We start from the raw sequence: 26,103 nt of genomic DNA, 5'->3' as shown, positions 1-26,103 counted from the left end.
TAGCACATATTCATGCCATTAGAATCAAGCAGACAGGGCATCAGCATTTCTCCTGTGGTTTGGCTGTGCTAGGCTAGTGTGGCAAGTCCTCACAACAACTTTTAAATTTCTTGCAGCAATCATTACTCACTGCTCTAGCGTCATCTCTGTTGCTGGGATAAGATACTCTTACAAAAAGGAACGTAGAGAAGAATGAGTTTATTTTAGTTCATAGTTTCAGCTCACAGTGGGAGGAGCTTGAGACCTTTGTTCACACTGCATCTACAGTCAAGAACAGGGGGAAATGAACACATGCATGTCCTTTTGCTGGCTTTTGGTAAGCTCAGTTTCTCCATTCCTACACAGTTCAAGATCTTCTGCTAGGGAATGATTCCATCCAAAGTGGGCTAGGTATTTCCACATCAATTGATCTAATTAAGACAGTCCCCCACAAACATGGCTGTGGGACAACTTGAAGGTGGCAATACTTTGTCTAGACTCTTTCCTTCAGATGATTACTTTACCTGGAGAAACCTGTAAAATTGGCAAAGTTAACATCATACTCATGAAAACTGAGTTTCAAAGGGAATCAGTAACCTCCCAAGGACACAAAGCTGGTAACAACAGGACTGACTGACTTATTGGGTGTTTTCTGTGGGGGTCCATGGAGCTTCACATTTATGAAGTCTGGATCAAGTATTTAAACCCAGAATCCTAAGCATAAAGTGATCGATGCCTGACCATCACTCTTGCCAACCACAAGTTCACTAAAGCACCTCTGTATCAGTTACAAGTTCATACTGTCACTGGATTACAGTGTCAGCTGTTCTGTTACATTCCTGTTACTTCTAGTCCCCTGTAAGCTCAAAATGTATGTTAAGTTTCTAGTCTTATTTATTGAACTTTGTGATTAAAAACTAATAGGTGCAATGACCTTAACAAGCAAATAAACAAGATACATTGTTTTCTTATATTGTGTCTGAAAACCGAGACATGCTGCTCATTTATTTGAGACAATTAGACAACTTTGATGAAAATGACATTCTGGGCACATTTAAAAAAAAATCTCTGGCAAAGACAGAAATTATGAATACAATTAAGGCTCTTATTATGCAATATAAGCTACATTATGATAATGTAGGGCTTTCAGAAAATTCAGGCGCATAAAAGACAGTCAGCACAACGCACACAAGGTCTAGTGGAAGCTCCTCACATCAGATACATATTCTTAACCATGACAATTATTCTTTTTGCAAGAACGTGTGTGTGTGTGTGTGTGTGTGTGTGTGTACACGCGCGTGCGTATGTGTATGCACCCATGTGGCCATGAGCATGTGGAAGCCAGGGATGAACCTTGAATGTCACCTTTCAATAACACTGTGTATCTTATTTCTAAGGCAAAGTCTCTCACTGGCCTGGAGCCCATTAGGATAGGATGAATGGCTGGGATAGCCATCTTCCCTTAAGAGTTCTTTTCCATTTTCCACCCAAGCCAGCAGCAGCTGAACTTGTCCGTTTATAGAGTCCTTTCCCTCAAAAGCAAGGCATCAGATGCTCCTCTGACGCCTGAAATGGCAGCGGGATCACAGAGAAATGGCCGAATGTGGGTGCGAGGCGTAAGATATCATGCACTCAGCTTATTTATTGACATGCCTTTTGTTCTCCCCTCATCATTCCATCTCCTTTCTGTTCAATATGAAAATGTATTTCAATTCCTCCATCCTCCCCACCTTTTATAATACTATGTCAGAGTACAGAAGTAGAGCAGAGGGCCTTGGCACAGTACAGGGGCTTAATCATCAGGTACATAGGGGTCTTCTCTGCCTAGTGCGTCTCAGATCCTGGGCCAGGCTCCTTTGTCTGGGCCCTCTCCTTCTAGCACAAGTGTGCCCCTGATCAGACACTGCCAGCTGATCACCACCTTTCATTTATAATGAAACAGAAGTCAAGTGCTGATTGCATACTCTTAAGAGCACTGAAGCATGCTTAAAAATTCACTGACTGACTCAGAACTAGTCTTGCAGGAAACCCCTTCAAGTTTTGCCATGTGCATTTTATTTATGTGCATACTGTCCACTACACATTTCTACTTTGACAAGAAAAGACGAATAATTACACATTTGGTCAGTGTTCCTGAGAAAATTCTGTGTACACCAACAAGCATCAGCCGAGCACAATGCCAACCAACATCTGCCCAGAGTACCATGAATTACATTAGACTACATTTCAATGAATTAAAGTCCTATCCATCACATTCTTCCCAAGAGCTTAATATCTCTGCTCAGATCTAAAAGTTGCACATCCCAGGAAAGCAGTAGCATGCCAAGGTCAAAGTCACAATGTCGACAAAGCTATGTTCCAGCGTGCTTCCTGGTCAGGCCACAGTCAGCCAAACTCCACATTTTCTAAAACAATATGCATTTCTGATATGTACTGAAGAATTTCAATTCTTATGATAACCTTTAGAAACCTCTTAAGCAAAAGGTCAGAAAATTAAATTTTGCCTATCTTTTTTTTGGGGGTGGGGGTAAAGATTCAGACCCAGACATGGGGAGTTCTTTGGAACACTGATACCTCCCTGATGGATAATATAGAGATAACAAGTCTATGAGCTAATCTTAGCTAATCTAGTCCTAGCTCTAGGAAATCTTAAGGTTTAAGCCTTTAAGCGATCCATTTATAGCAAGCTGGGAGTTAAGCTAAGTAAGAAAGAGGAAGAGATCTTACAAGGCCAGCTCACATAAAGTGCCCAGGAAAGGCCAGCCATCCTGTTCTCAAGAAAGAGAGGAGGCATCTGACCATCTCAGTAGTCCAGGACCATATTTTCCCACAAATGAGGCAAACCTGAGACCTTCCATGATGCCTCTGATTCTTACTAGGTCAGTTCACCTCAGTGATAAATGAGATTCAAACACTCCAAGTAGACAGGAAAAACATTCATCTTGTCAAAACTACATCCAGAAAAAAAGATTCTGTTTTATAGACAATAAAATAGATAAGTTAGCACAGCAAGGGCCAGACAACCCATTCAAAAATGGACAGCCAATTTCAAAGCAGTCAAGCATGCCCTTACCTGTCTTGATATTGATGGCAAAGAAGTTCTGTGGGTTTCCACTTGTAATCCTATAGGTCAGTTTTTCATTGGAACCAGAGTCAGGATCTTCTGCTTGTATCTGAATGACAGACACATCCTTTGGAGAATTTTCCATGACAACGGGATAATAGATGGGCTCTGAGGTCAGAGGGGCATTGTCATTCACATCTTCCACTTCAATGTAGACCTCAATGGTGGAATAGAGAGGGACCACGCCCCGGTCTGTGGCATACACTGTCAGCCAGTATGACGCTGTTGTCTCTCTATCAAGAATGTCAGCAGCAGTGATGACTCCTGGGGAAAAAAAAAAGCACAGAGCACATGATGGCTCTAGCAACGGAAGGGAGTGGAGTGAGTCACCCAGAATTCCTGAGAGCAGCACAAATACTCGTGGCATATTGGGGAAGATTAACATACGCATAATATGAGATTAAAATGAGATGTCACTCTTTACATAAGGAAATGATTTTGTGCAAAACTCAAATGAATAGTTCTTTTATCAGTAAAACATAATTACACCCAATTTGAATTTCTTAGATGTGGAAGATCCATATGTGCTTATATGCTTGAACACATAGTCCCTCCATAAGACCATAGAATATATAAAGGAATGAGGGTAAATGAAGACAGTAGGTTGCGCGCGCGCGCACACACACACACACACACACACCACACCACATCTACACAAGAGACAAAATGATGGAGGAATGAAAAGGCAGTAGGTCAAGAGTCAAAGTAAGTCCCATCTTGCAAACTAATCTCTCTATTTGATGTGATGCTGAATTGATTTCATATAAAACAAACACTATTCTCAGGCAAATTATTTTATCTACTTAGTACAGGAATGAAATAGACCCTTCAAATGTTTGCTTGTCTGTTAGAATGGAAAATGTTTTACCTGCAAACACATAAGCCTGCACCATACTGTTTTCCTGAAAAAATCAAATGTCACAGCTATTCTGCAGCAGCCAGGAAGAAGCCACGTCAACACACAAGGACTTAACTGAGAGCCCTAAATAAACCCACCACCATTTTGGAAAGGCTTCTGGACAATCATTTTAAATTCATTGCAATAATTTGCCTAAGCTGCTTTCTCATTTCATAGTTGAAACAAGCCAAATAGAAAAGCAACTAACAGAGACATCAAAGAGGTCAAACTGATTTCTTATGTCACACCACAAGCATCACCCCAGTAGTCAAGCTATAGAAATTTATCCTGGAGACATAGCCGTGAGCAATGATGGAACTTTATGGGAAATCAGGGCCCAGCTTAGGATATTTCAAAATTAGTCAGGATGCCCCTAAGACTCATCAAAACTCAAACTACAGAAGGCCAGTCCCACAGAAAGTCTAACCTTCCATTCTCTATGGTCTACACTCTTACTGGGCTTTTGTCTAAGTTTTGCATACAATTTGACCTGAAGTTCTTGCAAATGTGTGTATTAAGTGTTGTCGCTGGGAAGGGAGAGAGCTTTTGTGTAGACACAGACACAGGTTGAAATAGTTAATGAATGATGAGTGCCTGTAGGACAGGTGGGATATTTAAAAGAGATGCAGTGGTTAGTGTTGTAGCCTCAACTGCACAGTTACTTACCATCAAGAATTTGTCACAGTGGGTATATGCCCAGGAGTGGTATAGTTTCTCCACATCCTCGCCAACACCTGCTGTCTCCTGAGTTTTTAATCTTAGCCATTCTGACTGGTGTGAGGTGAAATCTCAGGGTTATTTTGATTAGCATTTCCCTAATGACTAACGATGTTGACCATTTCTTAAGGTGCTTCTCAGCCATTCGAAATTCTTCAGGTGAAAATTCTTTGTTTAGCTCTGTACCCCATTTTTTAATAGGGTTATTTGGCTCTCTGGAGTCTAACTTCTTGAGTTCTTTGAATATATTGGATATTAGCCCACTGTAGGCTGCAGAAAGGCTTCATGCAGCAATGTAGGGGATTACCATGACAGAGAAATGAGTGGGGGTTGATTGGGGACCAGGTGGAGGGAAGAGGGCTTATGGGACTTATGGGGAGGGGGGAACCGGGAAAGGGGAAATCATTTGGAATGTAAGCAAAGAATATAGAAAATAAATTGATAAATAAATAAAAAGAATTTGTCACAGTGCCAGAGACAGAGATCAACGTATGCATAATACAAGATTAAATCGAGATGCCACTCTTTTTATACAAAATATTTTTTCAATAATAAAACTCATACTAAGAAAAGTGTTTTCACCTAAATATTTCTTAATTCTTCAGATAATTTCTTGGGTAGAATTTGTGAGGCTAAAGCATGTGTATTTGTATGTATGTGTTCATGTTCCCCAATTACACTAGGGAACTGGTCACTGCTTTGTTTTGTTTTGTTTTGTTTTGTTTTGAGACAGAATCTCTCATTGGCCTGAGAATTCCCAATTTGGCTGAATAGCAAAGTCCCAGGCAAACCTGTCTGGTTACCCAAGTTCTGGGATTATCAGCGCCTTTTTCAATACCTAGCATTTGTACATAATTCTTAGTGAAGAAAGAAAAGCAGCTTGCCAAGTTATGTTCATTCTTAAATTTGCTTGACCTACAATCTTCCAGAAAGCATATATCAGGGGTAGATGCTCTAAGGATGCTACCAGGAATATCAATCTTTATACGGTGAGTAACATTTATTAAGGAAAATACAGAGATTAAAATACACTACAATTTGTCACCTAGTCATAGTGATAACCTATACCTAGTGATACCTAGTGATAACAACTAAACTCGCCAGTTGGAGCTTTGCAATCATTCTTTTCATCTTAAAAATATAATGACTGTTTTTACTTAGGTGTACGTGTGTGTGTGTGTGTGTGTGTGTGTGTGCTTACAGGAGTTTACACGTGCTGGCGCCAGTGCTGTCCAGAGTGCTTCAGATCCCCTGGAACTGGAGTTGCAGGTGGTTGTGAACTTCCTGCTGTGGAGACTGGGGGCTGAACCTGTGTTCTCTGTAAGAACAGCAGCACTTTAAGCCACAGAGCCATCTTCTCTGCCTTTGAACCATTCCTTTCTCAATTTTAATAATTTAACTCAGTGAAAAATGTACCAGTTGTGGCAACACAAAGCGTGATTGTCAGAGATGAGGCTGATAGTTTTGTTACAGGTTGCAAGGAGTATAATTTTAATTAAGTCAAAGTGTGTTCATAGTACAATATCTTCAGGGTTGAAAATTATGGAGTTTTTAAGTGAAATGTCAGAATATAACCTTTGGCTTTTGAGTTGAGAATGCCTTCCTGTGATGCGTTGTCTGTATTAGCTGTGCCTTCATCCAATTTCTAGACCGATTTACTACAGGTCTGTAACTCTCTAACTCAGCAAAACAGTGTTTGGGTCGGCTAGCATGTAGCTTGGGAATTCCAGTTCTGCTTAGAAAAGCCTTTTCTCTTAAAAGATTCCCTGGACTGAAATGAATTCATCCACAGCTGCTCTGAGGTGGAGTCCTGACCCCCAGATCACACACACACACACACACACACACACACACACACACACACACTGCCACTGTTATTCTTTTGGGGAGAATTTTCTATGTCTCTCCTATCAGATAAGAAAGCTGCAAGCCAAGCTATATCCTCGCAGATCAGAATTTCATACTTAGAATCCCAGAAGGAGTAACAGCCACAAATAACGTCCCAATAAAATAACAGAAGCAGACACTCCAATGCTCTTTCCTTGGGAGAATTCTTTCTGACTTGCGTGGTGCTTTGATGTTTACTGGGGTGGCCCAGGTCTCACATATAGCTGCACACACCATGAAACGGCTGCTTACAGAACAACTGCACTTATTTCCCAGGTCAAACACATTCTAGGTGACAAAAGTGAAACGTGCTGCAAAGCAAGACTGATCAGGTCTGAGTGTGGAGCCGCTGCCCTGGTTCATACAAACGCCTTCTGTATCTATCGTGCGTGCTTACTGAAGCTTACCATGGGAAAATATTCACAAAACTTCGGTTTTCTTTCATTTATTCATATTTAATCTCATCAAATTGCTTTTTTTTTTCCGTGAGCAATGATGGTGAATCGTAGACAATGTCATACTCCTATGATCAGCTTTGTTGATAAGATCATAGGGAAAGCACACATACAAAGGCGTTGGAATATGTGAATAACAGGGATAATCAACTTACCTTTCTTTACAATGGAAACAATAAACCCTTTGCTTTTCTATTTATTTATAACCAGACAGGCCACATTACAGCAGCATAAAGAAACCAAGTCCCCAGAGGAAGAAAGTCTATGGTTTTCCTAATTGAGTTTCCCCAGTTCTCCTGGTCTGTAGATGCCTTAGATTGTTTTCCAATTTTCATTTGAATTCCATCCCATTAAATGGCTGTAACCTCTGACATCCCTCTGCCTAGCATTCTTCTTCTTCTTCTTCTTCTTCTGCTTCTAATTGAGATGAAATGTGCCCACTTGGGCTATGGACAGCGGCAGAGGCACGGAGGAGACCCAGATACAGTGCTAGAGTATACCATGGCAAAGAACAAAGGAGTTCTATGGTCCCTATAACAGAACTCTGTGATGCCGGCTTGTGTATTTGTTAAGAGCCTAGATGTTGGCTTTGAATGGGAAGGGGAAAGGGCAGGAGAGAAGGCTATTTTAGTATTACTTTGTTACTATACTAACTTTGGTTGCACATAGAATAATCTCTTAAAATATTTCTATATTTAAATTACTTCAAGATCACAAGCTATTTAAGTGACAATGCAGGGTAAAGGTATTTTTGAGCAACTGACTGAGATCTGTGAGCAAATCCTCTTGTACTTGCAAGGCAGGGATGAAAAATCATGTTTATTTTTCTCCCTTTATTATTCAGGATCTGCATAAAATGTTAATCAAATAATACATATAAAAGCATAAATAGTTTATGATTTTTAAAAATGACAATGATAGTGTCAAACTACAAGATCATTGGTAAACTGCCCTAGCTTTGTCTTGGAATTCTGTTTGAAGGGAGTCCTGTCTAATACAGCTAAAGGGTTCTGATTCTAGGGACAGTTGATGCATTTGTGGTATTAATAAGACACTTGGCATGAGACAGACAGAGAGAGACAGAGACAGAGAGAGAGAGAGAGAGAGAGAGAGAGAGAGAAGCTCACTTACAGGAGTAGGTCAACAAGACCCAAGATCCTGGAGTTGGGGACCTCCACTCCACATGTTTAGCTCTAAGTTAAATATCGAGTATTCTTTAGCTAGATAGAGTCACAGAAATGAGGGAAGGTATCTAGAAATGAGAACCAAAGTTTGTGCAGCTGTTGCTACATATACCTTCTTTCTTGTACTCATACTGTTCTGAAATAAACGTAGGTAAAGTCCAGGGAGCTGCATAGGCTTGGAAAAGAGAAGCCACGAGTGGGAAGGGGACACTGCAGGATACGTGGGTAATCCCGGAGTTCCAGAAGACGGCTCTGAACATAGTTCACATGGGAAACTGTGTGTGTGTGTGTGACTGTGTGAGACTGTATGTGAAATGAGTGTGTGATTGTGTGCATGCAGTATATGTGAGTTTGTGAAAGAATGTATGTGAAGTGAGTGTGTATGTGTGTGAAATATGTGTATGTATATATGTGTGTGTGTGTGAGTGTGTATGTGTGTGTATATATATGTGTGTGTGTGAGTGTATATTTGTGTGTGTGTAAGACAGAGAAAGAGTGAGAGAGATGGTATGTGTGTACATAATTACATGTGAGAATAAATTTACCTATTTTAACCTCAAGTATTATTCCTCATATAACCTTTATCTTGTTTTTTGAAATGGTCTGTTTCTCTAGGACCTGGATCTTCCTGATTAAACTACATTTCCTGGCCAGCAAACTCCAGTAATCCTCTGGTTTCCACCTCCCCAGCACAAGAGTTACAATCATGTGCCACCATGCTCTGTGGATGAGTCCTCTCCCCTGCACATAACACAGGCGGACGTTTGGGATGGCTTCAGACAAGCTGCCTGCTTTACATCTCTGTGTTCTCAGCAGTAATAGAAGTATTGTCCTGTCTTCCCAAGGAATAGGTTTATTCACGGCCTTAACAATAGCTATCTTCCATTAACTTGCTGGTACTATGGCCCAGGGCATATCAGACCTTGCCTGCGTTATTCAGCACAAGCTCTGCACATACAGAGTACCTGACAGATAGTGTATATAGTATCCAAATCATAAATTAGGCTTGAGTGAGTGTGTGCTGTTTTTATCTCCAGAGGCCCAGTGGCTCCTGACACGCAGGGAGAACCTTGCAGAGAATTATCATCCTTTGTCATATCCATTAACAGTGTCCAACATGTGGCAATAGGCTGTACAGCAAAAGAGCACACCTAGTTAGCCCAAGAGAGCAGACACACAAAGAACTGCTAAAAGCAAGGTTTAATTCAAATAGTAGGGGCCCAGATACTAAAATCTCAGCTCCTCGCTGGTTGGTACAGGCTATGCATCACCCCCCTCAAACACAACAGATGCAGACCTGTGAGTTCCCTCTACTACAGTGACATCCTAGAGAGTCTAGTGACACATATAAGAGACAAAGCACCATGTTTGTTTGGCATGTAGCCCTCCAACATGCCTCTGTAGCATGGCCAAAAGTCATGATCAGAAAGGCACATAGGCACCCAAGTTATGACAAGATGACTCAAGAACTCTCACAAAGGAAGCACCAGATGGTGGTATTCTTTCCAGCTGTGTCCTAGTAGCCCAGTTGTTACCTAGAAACATTTGGCCTGGATACAGCCCGATAGGTTCAACAGCTTCTGGGTCCCTTGATAGGAGGCAGCAAGTGGGCTGCTATCTACTGAGATCACCACCCTGGAAGCTTATCTCCTCCGGTTCAGGCTCCAGCCTCCTCCTAGATAATCCATGTACAATACAACTTTCTGAATTCTTTCGCCTATCTTATCACATTATAATTCACCTGGAGAAGCCTTCTTCTAACACGTACACATGCGCACAATCTCTCTTTCTCCCCTATTTACAAAACAAATTCCCAAGCAGATAAGACCTCTTATTTTCCACTGTATTTATATCTGCAGTTTTGTGACATTTAATGCATAATCCTTCCGTTTTCTTTCTGCCCATTCACCAGGTCCTTAAGGAGAACAGTGTCCAACTCTTTTTTTCTTCCCTGTGCCTGGCACCAAGCACAGACAGTGAAAAGAACCATTCTGGAACCACTGCCCTGCAGAGCAGGACTTGCCAGAGACCACACCAGCAGGCAAAGAGCAGAAAACCTTGTCAGGAAGACCATAAAACCTACTACGAACACTTTTACAGCAAGGATGGTGAGCAAGGGAGGCCAATGTGAAATATATTTATTAATAACAATTAACTGCTTCAAAGACGTGGCCAACACAGGATTTTTGAATCAGCTATAAAAATACTTTATTTTAATGACTAGGCTTAATTGCCCGTTTTTGTGCTTTCCTGCAGAGAAACAATATTAAACCCCTAACTAACAGTTGTTCACAACCAAAGGCCTCAGAAATGCCTTATTTTCTGCTTCTGCTATCACACTGAAGTAGCAAGCACAGACCAGAGAGGGTTCAAAGGCTGGTTAAACAGTCAGGCAGGCATGGTGACAGCTGGGAACCATCCAAACCTGATGAGTGGCATAATATATAATATTAATAATCCCGGAAACAAGTCTGTGCCCCTTCCTCTGCCTGTCTGCGCACTGACCTCCCAAGAAGCCTGGCTCTTGGGATAATCTGTGTGGCCAGATGGCTTGCCCTCTGGTTCCCATGGCCCAACTTGCCATTGGAGAGTGATCTGGATCCGACAGTCACAATTGTTCTAAAATGAAAAACTACAATGATTTAGCTTCCATTACATAATAATTTACAACCCCCAATGGACAAGCACAAGTCACTTAGCACTCTCATTTGGAACAGCCTATCTCTCTGAGTTCAGATGACAGCAGTAATTCATTTGGATAACGTGATTCATGTACTGTCCCTTTCCTTCACTGTAACCTTTGCCACTAGGAGATGATGGTACATCAGGGTACCATCGCAAAGGAGTCAGAAGAAAGTCCTTCTATATCTAGGAGAACTAAATCCAGCAGATGGGCAGGGAACACTTTATTTTCACAGGAACAAAACCAACCAGTGCTCATGGATTTTAGTCATAATTAGTAGTAATTAGTTCATAAGCTGTGGAATCCCTATACCGTGACAGTTTTATCCTTACATGTGTGTGTGTGTGTGTGTGTGTCTGTCTGCGTGTGTGTGTGTGTGTGTGTGTCTGTCTGTGTGTGTCTGTCTCTGTGTGTGTGTGTGTGTCTGTCTGTGTGTGTGTGTGTCTGTCTGTGTGTGTCTGTCTGTGTGTGTGTGTGTGTGTGTCTGTCTGTGTGTGTGTCTGTGTGTGTGTGTCTATCTGTGTGTGCATGAACTCAGGCCCTCATATTTGCAAGGCAAGCACTTTTAGCACTAAGCTATCCCCCTAACTTGACTTGGGATTTTAAAAATTAAATATTATAGAAAGGGAAAATTAGAATGTCTATATGTAATAACAATGATCTAAGCTTGATAAAATGCATATGCGAGAGAGGGAGAGGCAACACAGGCAGGCTCTAGAAATGGCGTTGTGCTGATGGTCTAGACTTTTTCTTTGTCCTTTGTTAGTGATGTCCTCTGCACAAGGAGTGGCATTTCTGAAGATCACTTTCTTTGTCTATAAGGTGAGGATGTCACCTTAGAGCAGCTAAAGATTTGAGGACATGACATATTTAATCTACTGCTCACGACAGTGGTAAGAAACACTGTCTACTGTGCTCAGTGTTTAGCATGGTCTCCAGTCTGTAATCAAGAGTTTATCTATTAGTCATCACTGATGTTTACGTGATTATTGTAAAATTATTACTGTCTTTGTAAGGCAATATACATATTGCAACCACGCATTTTCCTAAAACCCAAGAATCAAATATTACTTCTTAAATCCTATCATCATGACTGAACAGCAGAAACGGAAGCCTGCATCTGTCCATCACTATCCAAGGAGGCTTCTGAGGAACAAACTACCTCCTCCCTCAGCTTTGTCCCCATCCATAGAAACATCACTGTGTTTGTCAAACAAACTGACAGGCTGTCTCTCTACCCTGCATTTATGCACCGGGAGTCTTTCTGTTATTTGGCAATATGTTCTTGATTTGCTTTTGGTCTCTGTTTCTAAACTAGGGGCCATTCCAACTTATAATTAAGTCTTTCACAAAAAGTAACCATTCTTCTCTGCAGTCTACCCCATGCTGTTATAGAACGAATATGGTTACACTAAATAATTGTAAGTCCTCAGCCTATGAGAAATAGGTAGAATTATATATACAAATGCACACACGTGTGTGCACGTACACATATAACAGACATAATAGGGAGGTACTTTATTCTCTCATTAGACTGAAAGCTCTCTGAGCCTATGAGTGATGCCTTCCTTTCTTCTGAGGCGATCATGTGGACCCAGAGGTCACCCTACTCATTTGGACTGAATGATTATTAATTTGCACATGTCAAAATTCACTGGTAGAACTGATGACAAACCAAGAAGTAGGAGGAAGATAAAACACAGTGTGTCTCAAGTACACGTTCAAAGGCAATAGCGTGCTTATGTCACATCCTTCAACTCAATCCATCACAGAGCTAACAGAAAATGGAAATCCATATTAAAAAAGAGCTCAGCAAAAATTCAGAGGAGGCAGGGGGAGAGACAGGAAGCAAGTCTGTGTGAGCACGTGTTCATATGCATACGCGCAGTCCACCCACAGCTGATGGCTGGATTCCTGAATGTTGCTAGGTTTTACACGTGAACACTGCCATTTAATGGCATTAGGGCCCGACTCTGCATCACTATTAACAGGAAACCTATTAAGGCTTTTCTATTTACAGCTTTCCACAAGCTTCGTGATTTCCCAGTAGCATATTACCATTAATTGGTAAAGGGCACTCTAGGAAATCTAGTCAAAGACAATAGCTCAGCCACAATTAAAAACAATTGCATTAGCTGACCTGGAGACAAAGCGAAGGGTGCTGGGAAATTCCCTGCAATATTTTACAACCTGAACTAATTAAAGATCACATCCCCCATATAGCCAGGGAGCAGACATCAGGAATACCTTCAGCTGAAGACTTTCTAGTTTGATGGTTGCTATAATGAATTTGGTCCCTGAGGTACCAGACACCAGAAAGCAACTTCCATCTGAAGGTATCAGAATGAAAGTCTGGCTTCCCTCCATTCCAGGGTACTTCTTCCTTGTGCCCTATCCATTTCACATGACAGCCATCGGCTAATTTTTCTGCAACAAACACAGGGGACATAAAGGGTGTGTGATGCTCTCACTTTAACCTGCTAAATGTCTTCCACAGATTCAATGTTGACAGAGATTAAAAATAGCATGTCATGATTGTCAGGGTAGAAGCTGGATGGATTTCCTTTATTAACTTAGGAGAGCTGTCCTTCATCGAATGTAGGCAGTAGACTAAAGATGTTTTTTACCATGTGATTAAAGTATCTTTACATAGGCAGCCCCAGGCACCTCAAGTTATTGCTCTCATGCCTGGAGGTAAATTAAGGTGGTACTTTCTTTTCTCCATCTCTAATGGGATTGTACATTCCGCTGCTGGCAAAACCGATTGCACTATTGCCCACTGCAAGAGCCTCATTTCTGAATGCTGATGTGTGTTCTGTCACATCTGGCTTGAAAAAAAAAATTACCTCTTGCTACTTTGTTCTGATAAAGAGGAAACTTCCTGGAAATGTTTTCAGGGAGAGCAAAATTGAGAAATACAAGGAAGAGTTCACATTAGGCCTTGTGTGTGTGTGCTAACAGATGGCTCTATTTTGAAACACAGGCATATTTCCTCCTTTGAAGTTCTTGCACAACCAGACTAATCATGCTTGTCAGCATTTTAGAGCAGTAATGCTGTAACCCGTGCAGGTGCATTTGCCACTAACACAAATTCATTCTTAGAAGAAAAAATACCATACAGATAACACCATGTTAAATACGTATTCCGCTGACCTTAAATTAAATTACATATATCAACCCACAGAAATATTTTACGATTCTATACAAATATTTGGAAAATGATCAATAAAGGAAGAAGAAGCATGAGTGAGTTTGGCTTTTCACTATGAATGGAACTTTTTAATTCTGGTCAACAATATGCACACGTGCGTTCTTTGCTTGCTGATGCAGACTAAAATATGAACACAGAAAGACACCGTTAGCCTACTGTTTTGACTTCAGCTTAATCCAAGCCTGAGTCTCAGCAATTTCTCCAAGAAACCTCAGCATGTATGCTGTCTAAGTCTCAAGGCCTATTTCAGGCTCCTGCAACATTAGGCTATCACTTTTCTGAGGGAAGTCATGCTTCTTAAACTGTCTCCCCTAACACAAGGCAAATGACTGGTTTACTAAGTTATCCAGGGCCCAAACAAGTGGATAGTCACTTCTCGGGAAGCAACACTACTTGATTTCTGTCCAGACTGACTGAAATGGACACAGGAAACAGCTAGAGCAAGGCCATGTATAGAGGAGACATCTGCAGTCTTTGTCTACAACCTGTTCCTATGAAACATCCAAAAGGAAAGCTGGACTTTGTGTGACGTAATGAAGTGGATAGAATTCAGGTACCACGCAGGAACTGAATAAAGTTCTTGAGGCAGCTCATGTCACGTGGTGGTTTTTCTCTATTCTTTCTCTGACTTCTTTTAGACTCGGTTATTCCACCCTTTGGAATTCCAAGCCAATTTTCTGGGCAAATTTCATTCACCACCAATGCCCATTAGCCACAGTATGCATCAATTTCCATTTTAATATGCTGACTGGGCATCAAAGGTCAATAGTAACTGTCTCAGGCTGAAGGGCACAGAGCACAAGGCCACATGGATTTATTAAGAATACTTGCTAAAATTATAGCATAAGCAGAAAAACACAATATTGAATTTAAGGAAACTAATCACATGAGTAAACACATGTAAAGTTTAGAATTTATTTTACAAGTCGCCCCTACGTTAATCCTCTCCAGCAGACTTCCCTTCTCTATATAATCCAACCAGCTTGGTTACCATCTCTCTTTGTACTTTTGAGCATGCTGGCTGCTGCACCTGGTTCCCCTCTCTCCCTTCTCTCTTCCCCTCTCCCCACATGTCCTGGCTCAGGGTCATGTTCACTCTAGACTCTCCCAGATGTCCCTGCCTCTGGCTCTGATTTCCCACATATCTATAATAAACCTTCTCCTCCACCATACCTAGGAGCAATCATACTTCTTTTATTTTTTTTTCCATTAAGTATCTTCCTATGGAAACAACTCCCCTGACATTGGTTCATCATTGAACAAAAACAGCTCAGACTGGAAGTGTCATGCCAAAGAGATAAGCCATGGTCCTGGTTGAGTTAGGGGGAAGGCTATAGGGAAAGAGGGGAAGTGTTACTATGCCACAAGTACCCTTGAACGTATAGAGACCAGTTCTATGGAGATTTGATTGGAACTGTCAAATTTACACTAGAGCTACATAAATGCTGCAGGATTCCCTCACAGATGTTAGGGGTATTACAAAACATCTTCCACCCAAAATAAGGGCAAAAAAAAAAAAAAAAAAGGCAGACGCTGTGAGTGTGAGGATGCTGTGCATTAGAGTCCTCTCTGTAATATCTCTGCAGTATAAAGAACATGGTACCAGACATTAAATAGAACTATATCACCTTCCACCTATTATATGTAATATTTAACTCTAACTCTGGAAGTATCCACTTGAAGCAGAGTATGTCCTCAGACTCTACTATTAAATTATGAATGACAGATGGATGTAGAGCATCTTCCCTCTAATCAACAGGAAATTACAAAGTGTTTGATCACCATCCCAGATTAAAAGCTAAATGTTGGGTCTTCCCCTGTTGCTACTGTCTGGGCTCTTGCAGCGATACCTTGAACACTGGCAAGGAAAGTCATGGAAAACAGCTATCAAGAGGGTGGCTATAAATTCTGATTATCACAAGTGTCCTATATGATTCCCAGGCAGAAAGAAGGCTTTGGGGAAAAGAAAGATTTTATAACATGGAATAAAAATACAACATTTCGGTTAGAAACAGGAGACAAAGGGAGAGTTGAAGTAGAGTGGGATAAAAGGTGTGGGACACCTTCTTATACTCACCCACATATCCACTAACAAGTCCGCTCCGCGAATACATATTTTTTCAAGTGTATAAATGTTGGGTCTTATTATGAGTTTTAATGTGTATATCTTAGGTAATTTGATTGTATTTTCCTCAAACCCATTATTCTCTTTATATATACTGCCAATGTTACATGAGTCGATGTCCTTCTTCTAAATAGCAGGTCATTCTCTCTCTCTCTCTCTCTCTCTCTCTCTCTCTCTCTCTCTCTCTCTCTCTCTCTCTCTCTTATCTATATTTATATCTAAGTCTATCCACATATTAGAGAACATATGTAAAGTCTAGTTTATTTTGCTTAACATAATGATCTCCATAGTCATATATTTTTCCTGCAAATGACATTATTGTATAACTTTATATTTTTAACGTATTATATAACTTTATATATTCTTTATAACTTGATAAATCTTTCCTGTGTACAAAGACAATGTTCTCTTTATTGATTAATCTGCTGATAGACTCCTAGGCTTGTCCATGGCTTAGTTATTGGACTCAGATAGCAGTAAGTATGGATGTATAGACATTTCTGTGGTATGATCACAGTGACACATTTGAATCCCAGGAGTAGATTAGTTCAGCCATATAGTAGTTTGGAGGATATGTCTATACTGAGTTATATGGGACCAAGTGAATTAACATTTTCTGAACAGTGTAGAAAAGTTTTCTTTTCCTCATATCCTCAAAAGCATTTGTTATTTTTTACTTCCTTGAAGACAACTATTCTAATTTGGAGTGAGATGGACTTTTATAATTAAGTCTTTTTATAATGTTTTCTTATAGAACTTGAATTTCTAAGTAAAAGTCTGCATATGCAGAAAATGCCATGGCTTTTTATTAACGGCCCATTATGTCTGGGAAGCATCTGATGGAGTGGTTAGACACTGGCAGAGGTATCCTAACTCATGCTTGTGCCCCTAATCTTCACAACAGATTAAATAACCATGAGTCCTTGAGTTTATGCACTGAAAATTGTCAGTACTCATCTTTTGGATGGATCAACACCAGAAAAAAATGCCACATCTAATGAAGATTTCACAGATTACTAAAATAAATAGCCAAAACCTGGAACCATCTCAGAAACTCTGATTTAAACCAGCTGATTTGGATTCGAATAGCTAAGAGTTTATGACCGAAATCATCTCCAGCCCATGTGGCTTGTACTACAAAGAACTCAGCTAAACTGCTCGATCATGGATCCAATAGCCAACATGCTGTGTTCATAGTTTCATTGCTCTCTCTGGGCTTCTAATGGATGTTGAGTCACTGGTGTTGGATGCATGTCCCCTCCCAGGCATGACTGAGGGAACAGGTGTTCCTCAATGGCTTTGAACAGCTAAAGCCACTGCTCTGAAAACTTTCTAGGTACTCAGTAAATAGCTTTCAAGCAGATCCGTGGCTGCCTTCTGCTTCTTTTCTGCACACCAGCAAACAGGAGGTAATGAGCACATGGCCTCCTTTAGAGCAGCAATGACAATCCCAGTGACAAATATCTTCAATTGTTTGCAGCCAAATCAGCCAGTCCACACGGCTTGAACATGCCATTGTATACAAATTGTTGCAGCTGTCTGATCCCTCTCAAATGGGCACTGGGGAAAGGCAGGCTGAGCAGACCTGGATCTCTGCCCTAGCTCTGGCACTAATTAGCTGCCTGCCCTTGCACCATTTAACCTTGCTAAGGGCCCCAGCCACCTCTTTTATCTCTTTTATTTACAGAGAGCAGTGACTCCTGCCCTGCCCACCTCACCTGGTTGCTGCCATGTGATCTGAAGCGGAGTTGAACGAAAGCACATGGAAGTAAAATTTGATAGTTAAGCTACTGTCCTGTTAGCAAACTGAAGTGACTTGTAATTCTAAACGAAGGTACAAACTGGCAAGAAAAAGCATGGAGGATGGAGATTTTATTACAAATTGTTATATATTTTTTGCCACATTGAGTACTTTGAAGAAAGAGATCAAGGTCTTCTAAACTACTTTTATGATGAGGATAAATTATGTTCAGTTGTTGAATCAGTGAACTGATGACAGCAAACATGTATTGCTCTAGTAACATGTGGCATTTGTCTGGTGCTATGGTCTATTGCTGTGGGGTTGAAATTTGAAGCTTTAGAGTATGAGATTTTACAGGGTATGAGTCATATGCCCCATGTATGCTAGGAAGGTCCTCAGGAAGTGACAGGGAAAATGAACAGCAGGCCTTGTGGCTCCTTCTCCAACCTCCAGGCCATCTCCCTGAACCAGTGTCAATTCTTGGTCATTGAAAGGAGTACTTACATCTCCTGGTCTCTGCACTGCTGGTATGCCATGCTTGCAAGCCACCAAGATACTGAAACTGAAACACCACATGTGTCTTGGTTACTCTGTCCTTTTGCCTCTGATCCTATCTCACTAATAGGATGTGTCCAAAGCATTCCCTAGAAGACTCAATGAAGTTTCCATTTGTATGGTATCTATCTTATAAGACCTCATAATCCCTTTATGTTACATTCAATAGAAATTTTTCCATGAGAGGGGCCAGGCAATAACTACTACTCTCCGCCTTTCCTAAGGTCACAATGACAAACTAAAATTTGGTTCCTTTAGAGTCCTCCATGAGGAACCAATGACTTTATTGAGTTTAAGGAGCATGAGTGAGGGCTTATTAAAGAGTGTGGGGGACAACATAGCAGCCCACTGCAAACTCTTAAACCAGCATGGATGATGGCTTTCCAGTAGACAAGTAGAGCAAATATCCCATTTCCTACTCCTCCCAAGCCTACAGAGAGTGCAGTTTCTCCCCAAAGTAACCTGGGATATTTCACAAATAGGGCAGCAGTTTCAGAATCAATGGGGTCTTATAATTGTAGGAATCAGAACATAACAGGAAGACAAGGGTAGAAGCTTCTCTAAGGTGTCTGTGCTGTAAGGTTGAACCTGTGCCTGGGGCACTGTAGAATTTTAGGCAGAAAGCTTGTCTGGAACTGCTCAGAGGTGACAAGACATCAAAGGAAAGGAGCTTGAGACTCTCTAGAAAACATTTTCCTAAAGTCAAGGAACTAATGAAAGCAGACCCAACATGCAAAAGCAGAAATATTGAAACTAAAGAAGAAATTCTGGAAACACAACGTGTGGAAAGGAGACCCTGGAATGGTGGAGGTGGGGTCTAGACAATTCCATCCATGGTCAAAACTACAGATGAAAACGAATGTATGATCCCAGAAAAGGGTGTGGCTTGGGTCTAGTTTGTCCCCCTTTCAGGGACAAAACCAGAAATGCGGGTGAGTGTGCAACCCCAAGAAATGGAAGGGTCCATCAAAAGGACAAATTGGCAACCAACCAATTGGGAAAAGATCTTTACCAACCCTACATCAGATAGAGGGCTAATATCAAATATATATAAAGAACTCAAGAAGTTAGACTCCAGAAAACCAAACAACCCTATTAAAAATGGGGTACAGAGTTAAACAAAGAATTCTCACCTGAAGAACTTTGGATGGCAGAGAAGCATCTTAAAAAATGCTCAACTTCATTAGTCATTAGGGAAATGCAAATCAAAACAACCCTGAGATTTCACCTTACACCAGTCAGAATGGCTAAGATTAAAAATTCAGGAGACAGCAGGTATTGGCGAGGATGTGGAGAAAGAGGAACACTCCTCCACTGCTGGTGGGGTTGCAAATTGGTACAACCACTCTGGAAATCAGTCTGGCTGTTCCTCTGAAAACTGGGCACCTCACTTCCAGAAGATCCTGCTATACCACTTCTGGGCATATACCCAGAGGATTCCCCACCATGTAATAAGGATACATGTTCGACTATGTTCATAGCAGCCCTATTTATAATTGCCAGAAGTTGGAAAGAACCCAGGTATCCCTCAACAGAAGAGTGGATGCAAAAAATGTGGTATATATACACAATGGAGTACTACTCAGCCATTAGAAACAATAAATTCATGAAATTCTTAGGCAAATGGATGGAGCTGGAGAACATCATACTAAGTGAGGTAACCCAGATTCAAAAGGTGAATCATGGTATGCACTCACTAATAAGTGGATATTAACCTAGAAAACTGGAATACCCAAAACATAATCCACACATCAAATGAGGTACAAGAAGAACGGAGGAGTGGCCCCTTGTTCTGGAAAGACTCAGTGAAGCAGTATAGAACAAAATCAGAAAAGGGAAGTGGAAAGGGTTGGGTGGGAAAACAGGGGGAAGGAAGGGGACTGATGGGACTTTCGGGGAGTGGGGGTCCAGAAAAGGGGAAATCATTTGAAATGTAAATAAATATATCAATAAATTTAAAAAAAAGAAATGGAAGGGTCTAAATACTTCTCTCTAAGATCAAAACTGTCTATTACAGATGAAAGTAAAGAAATAAGGTCCACTTTGAAGACCTATAGGAGAGCTGGAGCCTCCTCAAGTTTGAGAACAAGAAGAAACTTCAATGAAAACAAAGCTGAGGGCTGGAGAGATGGCTCAGCGGTTAAGAGCACTGACTGCTCTTTCGAAGGTCCTGAGTTCAAATCCCAGCAACCACATGGTGGCTTACAACCATCTGTAATGAGATCTGATGCCCTCTTCTGGTGTGTCTGAATATAGCTACAGTGTACTTACATATAAATAAATAAATTTAAAAAAAGAATGGGTTACTTAAACAGGCATGAAACCCTTGATTAAAAAAAAAAAACAAAGCTGAATAAAACAGAAACTATATTTTTGCCTCTGACTTTTGTTTAACCTCGTTTGTGCTGTCAGTAGTAAAATCCTCAGGACATACTGATAATGGCTGCCTCAGGGCTAAGGAAACCAATGTAGGTTTAGAATCACTGTGTACCAAGAATGCTAAATTGTTTGTTTCCTCTTCCATGTCACAGACTGAGACTCAGAGAAGTTAAACAACCTATCCAAAGTCAGAAAGTTCAGGCTTAGGACAGGGGCTATGCTTGGTAATAGACCTAGGTGACAAGACAAGGCCAGGTCACCTGTCATGGTGGGTCCATCTGAAGAGATCTAGAAATGAGCTCTAAAGACAAGAGCAGATATGATTAACAATTGTACTCCCAAGAGTATTCAAACATTGAGCATACCTTCTCCAGTACCCCAGAAACAGAGATATGAATAAACATTTAACTTCTATTAAATGTATTATACATCTCTTTGGGAAATCTTCTGTACATCTTCTAACTATGAATACAATCTTACTAGTTACTATAGAAGTTATTGCAGAAGTTTCACACCAAAGAAATAACAAAGACAGGATTCAAACCAAGAGCTGTCAGCAAATTGGTGAACACAGTTCACTAAAGAGTTTAACCAAACTGAAACAACTGCCTGTGACAATGTGCTCAAAGATAATTATAAGCCTCCTCAGAAGCATCCAAGTCCAACAAATTGCACTGTCTAGAGATCCATATATTACAGGCCTGAACAGGGCACTGAGTCCCTGCCTAGGCAATCACCTCTAGAGAACTGATCTGAGGTACAACAGACAGACACAGAGGCAGTAGATACAAAAGCCAGGAAAATTTGCAGCCCAGAATGTGGTCCCACACTGAAGACCATCTGCAGAGAGCTAAGCCTTTAAATGCCCATCTAAGGGAAACAAGCTAGTATAACTCTATGCCTACTGCATCCCTTTGAGGAGTTTTGGAGAGACCCTCTTAAGAATTACTGGTAGAAGTAGATATTAACCTCAAAGCTTGGAATACCCAAGATACAATTCACAGACCACATGAAGTTCAAGAGGAAGGAAGACTAAAGTGTGGACTAAAGTGGTCTTTCTTAGAAGGGGGATCAAAATATTCCTGGCTCACAGCCAACCAATGGACTAAGCATAGGGTTCCCAATGGAGGAGTTAGGGAAAGGACCCAAGGAGCTGAAGAGGTTTACATCCCCATATGAGGAACAACAATATGTACCAACCGGTATCCTCAGAGCTACCAGGGACTAAATCACTAACCAATGAGTACACATGGAGGGACCCATGGACATATGTAGCAGAGGACAGCCTTTTCAGACATCAACAAGAGGAGAGGCCATTGGTCCTGGGAAAGCTCGATACCCCAGAGTGGGGGAATGCCAGTTCAGGAAAGGGGAGGGGGCAGTGATGATCAGGGCGAGGGGCGTGGGATAGGGGGTTTGTGGAGGGCAAACAAGGAAAGAAGATAACATCTGAAATGTAAATGAAGCAAATATCTAATAAAGGAAAAAGAAAAAAAAGAATTACTGATAGAAGAAAGAATTATCTTCAGGGTTAAAAATGTATTTTCAGTTCAAGTGTTAATGTGAACTGCTGCTAGAATAAAAGACCTTTATATACTCTTCTAATGCCAATACTCAGAACTTCCTTCTTGAAGGGTGTAGCAACAACAAAGAACTCAGAATTAAGGACACATATACTGCCTAGGTCTAAGTTGGAATACCATATACAATCCTAACCCAAGCTCAGTGTGACTAAATATATAGCCTAAAGTCAGATGAGAAAAACAGACACATCACTACTCCAGACCAGAATGACCATGTATGTGGCCCTGACCCAGATTCAGAGTGACTGAATACTCAGCTCGGATTCAGGGTTAGAATGACTGAATATAGTCTGGCTTCAGGTTCAGAAAGACTAAACACACAGCACTGTTGTAGGCTCAGCTAGACTAAGGACACAGAGCTATTCCAGGCTCAGCGTCACTAAGTATACAGCACTGTTTTAGTCTAAGTTGCTCTACAGCTCTACTTCAACTTCTGGGTGATTAAGTACATAGCTGAGCTCTAGGCTCTGAGTTACTAAGAAGACAACTCTGCCCCAGCTAAGAGTGACTACATATAAACTCCTGTACCAGGCCTAGCCAATGTTTCAAATGCCTTCCATGATGACTGGAATAACCTTTCCTTTCCTTTCCTTCCCTTTTCTTCCCTTCCCTTCCCTTCCTTTCCCTTCCCTTCCCTTCCCTTCCCTGCCCTGCCCTCCCCTCCCCTCCTTCCCCTTCCCTTCCTTTCTTCCCCTCCCCTCACTTCTCCTCCCCTCTCCTCCCTTCCCCTCTCCTCACCTCCCTTCCCCTCTCCACCCCTCCCTTCCCCTCTCCACCCCTCCCTTTCCCTCCCTTCCCCTCCCTTATTTCTTGTGTTACCTCCTCTAGGAACTTTCCTGGATCCTCTGGTTCTAGCAAACTCTCTTAATTCAGAACTGTCATCACATGGACAGAATAATTGTTTGTTGTAAAAAAAAATGCATTTGTCTTGTTCATCATAGGATGCCTGGCAGTATCTACTCCAATGAGTAGAGACCCATTAGAGGTTAGGAGCACCTGTGCAGTTGTAATGAAGCCTGTCTCTACCAGTGCCTCCTGGGTACCAGGGACATGGCAGACAGCTGGAAGACTGTGGTACTACACCTGTTCTTTGATTGCCCTGGTCATCCTTACATCTGTAAAGATAATGAATGACACAGTTCCTCTATCCCCAGAATGGAAATTAATTTTCCATTAGTTAAAGGTCCATGTGCTTCATGCATCTTGTTCTTCTAATCACATGAAACAGCTTGCTGTCACTGCTCAATCTCAAAGTAGAAGACACTAATTTTCCTACTTCACTGAAATTGCTCTTGAACCTAAATATTAATGATAGAATGACGGTACTGTCTAAGGCTGTGCTTTTCTGTTAACACAGTAAAAGCTGAGATTAAAAGAATCTGAATAGTGATCTAATGTGGCAAATTTTAGTCTCTGTACCAAAGATTTATGCCTGTAAGGTCAAGGGAATGTTGAATTCTAAAATAAAAATTTTGAGCCCAAGTTTTCTTAGCTAAAGAGTATAATTTTAACAAGCTCACAAGGTTTCTGTGTTTAATGAAATACTCCCATTAAACTGCCTTGCAATATCACCTTTTCCTTTTCCTGTAGAAGACCAAGAACAGGTTAGTGTATGCAAAAACAATCTAAATAATGTATAAATAAATGCTCATGATAAGCTATGGCATTTTTAATCATCTATGACAAGAGTTGACCTAAGTTCTCTTGGTGTAATCCAAAGAAATTTTGAAGACATTCTTGAAAGATTGCTTTGAATTAGAAATAAAATCCTATGAGAGGCCCCTGATTGCTTAGAAAGTCCTGTCACACAGAGGATGTCTTCTGAAGATCTATACTGCTTAAGAAGGGGGAGGGAGTATAACCTGAATGGTAAGCCAGCAGCCTGCTAGAACAAAGATGTCATCCATGTCCACTTAGACTTGAGTCCAGTTTGCTGCAAGAGACCACCCTCTGCTCTTTGTTTAGAACTCTGAAGTAATATTTAGTGCAGAACAAAGAACCATTCAGCCCAATTTATGAAATTGGAATTGTATCGCTCTATGCAAAACTAGATAGATAGTAGAGGCCACTGGAACCGAATATGATGATGGCTATCATCATTACTTGCAAATAAACCAGCATTAAAAATTTGCAGACATTTCAAAAGAGTTATTTCTTTTGTCAAATGCAATTATAATTAATTCTCCAAAAACGTCTGTATGTGCTCAACCCAAATCAGATGGAGGCCTATGCCAAGGGGAGAGATGGGCTCCCTCTGTACTGCACACTAAAATTCTTAATTAAACCCAGGCACTCATAAGTAGTCTCAGAAGAAAGGTTAATGAAATGGGGTAGGAAGGGAAGATGTCTCCAGAGAATCTTGCAGATTTCAGAGCTGTCTCTTTGTTGCTCTTGAGCGAAAGTTAAAAAAATAAAAGCCCTGCTAAACGCATCTCTTTTTCCCTATCAAAAAAGCAAGAAAGCCACTCTCCAGTCCTCTGTAGAGGGCTGTATCATAATGTATTTTCCAGCACTCTTAGCAGCACTGAAAAACAGTAGAGCGTTCTGAACACCCAGTTCCTGATCTCAGAGAGATCTCATAGGATTGCATTTGGCATAATAATGTCCTGTTACCATCTGGCAGATGTTATACTTTGGACAAACTTTAAAGTAGGTAAGAAGAGTTCAATAATCAAACATACACAAGTGTTTGACCCAAGTCAAATTATGTGAGGCTACCTCTTTTCTATGTTCCATGGGGGGGGTACTAAAAACAGACTCCAACTGGTGAAGTTCACCTGAAGCCCAGGCCAAGGACCAACTAAGAAGCCCACAAAGAACAAAGAATGGAAGACAAGGGGTAGAGGTGTGAGGACCTAAGTCCAGAGGATTGCACTCCAACCACAGCCAGCGACGGGGTCTGTCCCTCTTGTTAACTGAGGTTCATGCTGCTGGATCATCTACATAGAGCCAGGTTGCTCCAGGTAGGTGGGGACTCTGCCCGTTCAGTAAGGGTCCATGTACTTCATGCATTTTGTGCTCCTAATCTAATGAAGTAGCTTCTTGTCCCAAATCTCAGGAAGAAGATGCAAATTTTCCTACTTTGTTGAAATTGCTCTTTAGCATAGACGAGATGGAGGCACAGAAAGGTTAATTCATTTATTTACTGTCCATTGTTAGAGAGAGGGAGACCCGCTGAGACCCAAACCTGGGCGATGGGTTTCTAAGCACAAAGAATCCTCAATGAGCTTGGGTAAGAGAAGTCTTCACTCCACAAGTGACACCAAAGCTGAAAGACAAGGATGCTTTCATCTAAAGAGAGGAGGGAAATTAGGGCAAATAAGAGTACATTTTGAAGCAGATGAGGCAAAATGGGGGACAAAAAATAAAGCCAGAAGCAGGGTAGTTGGCAGAGGGGCCATGAGAAGCTTTTGCCGTGGGAACATACCTTACAACCTAGGGTGAGGATCTACAGGTGTATGTTAAGGTACATGGAGTGGCTGAATACCATCTAGGAAACAATAAACAGAAAACCTCCCTTTCCAAAACTCTTCAGCTTCTACATAGAAAAATGATTCAAAGAGTAGTTATATAGAAGGAGGA

The 26,103-nt window shown here is 41.1% G+C and overlaps 1 protein-coding gene across 1 annotated transcript in view; it reads right to left on the bottom strand.

Annotated features, from left to right (window-relative positions):
• Positions 1 to 2,673: 2,673 nt before the first annotated feature.
• Positions 2,674 to 26,103, bottom strand: part of LOC127689836 (protocadherin Fat 3-like) — a 252,583-nt gene continuing 229,153 nt past the window's right edge. The window contains exons 3-4 of the mRNA XM_052189406.1: positions 3,053 to 3,367; positions 2,674 to 2,678 (exon numbers count right to left, since the gene is read on the bottom strand). Coding sequence (XP_052045366.1) covers positions 2,674 to 2,678; positions 3,053 to 3,367 — 320 coding nt within the window. The remainder of the gene's footprint in view (positions 2,679 to 3,052; positions 3,368 to 26,103) is intronic.

This window comes from Apodemus sylvaticus, chromosome 7, assembly GCF_947179515.1.
Source record: "Apodemus sylvaticus chromosome 7, mApoSyl1.1, whole genome shotgun sequence".
In the NCBI taxonomy this organism is placed as follows: domain Eukaryota; kingdom Metazoa; phylum Chordata; class Mammalia; order Rodentia; family Muridae; genus Apodemus; species Apodemus sylvaticus.
The sequence above is the reverse complement of the archived record's forward strand: the minus strand, read 5'-3'. Positions and strand labels throughout refer to the sequence as shown.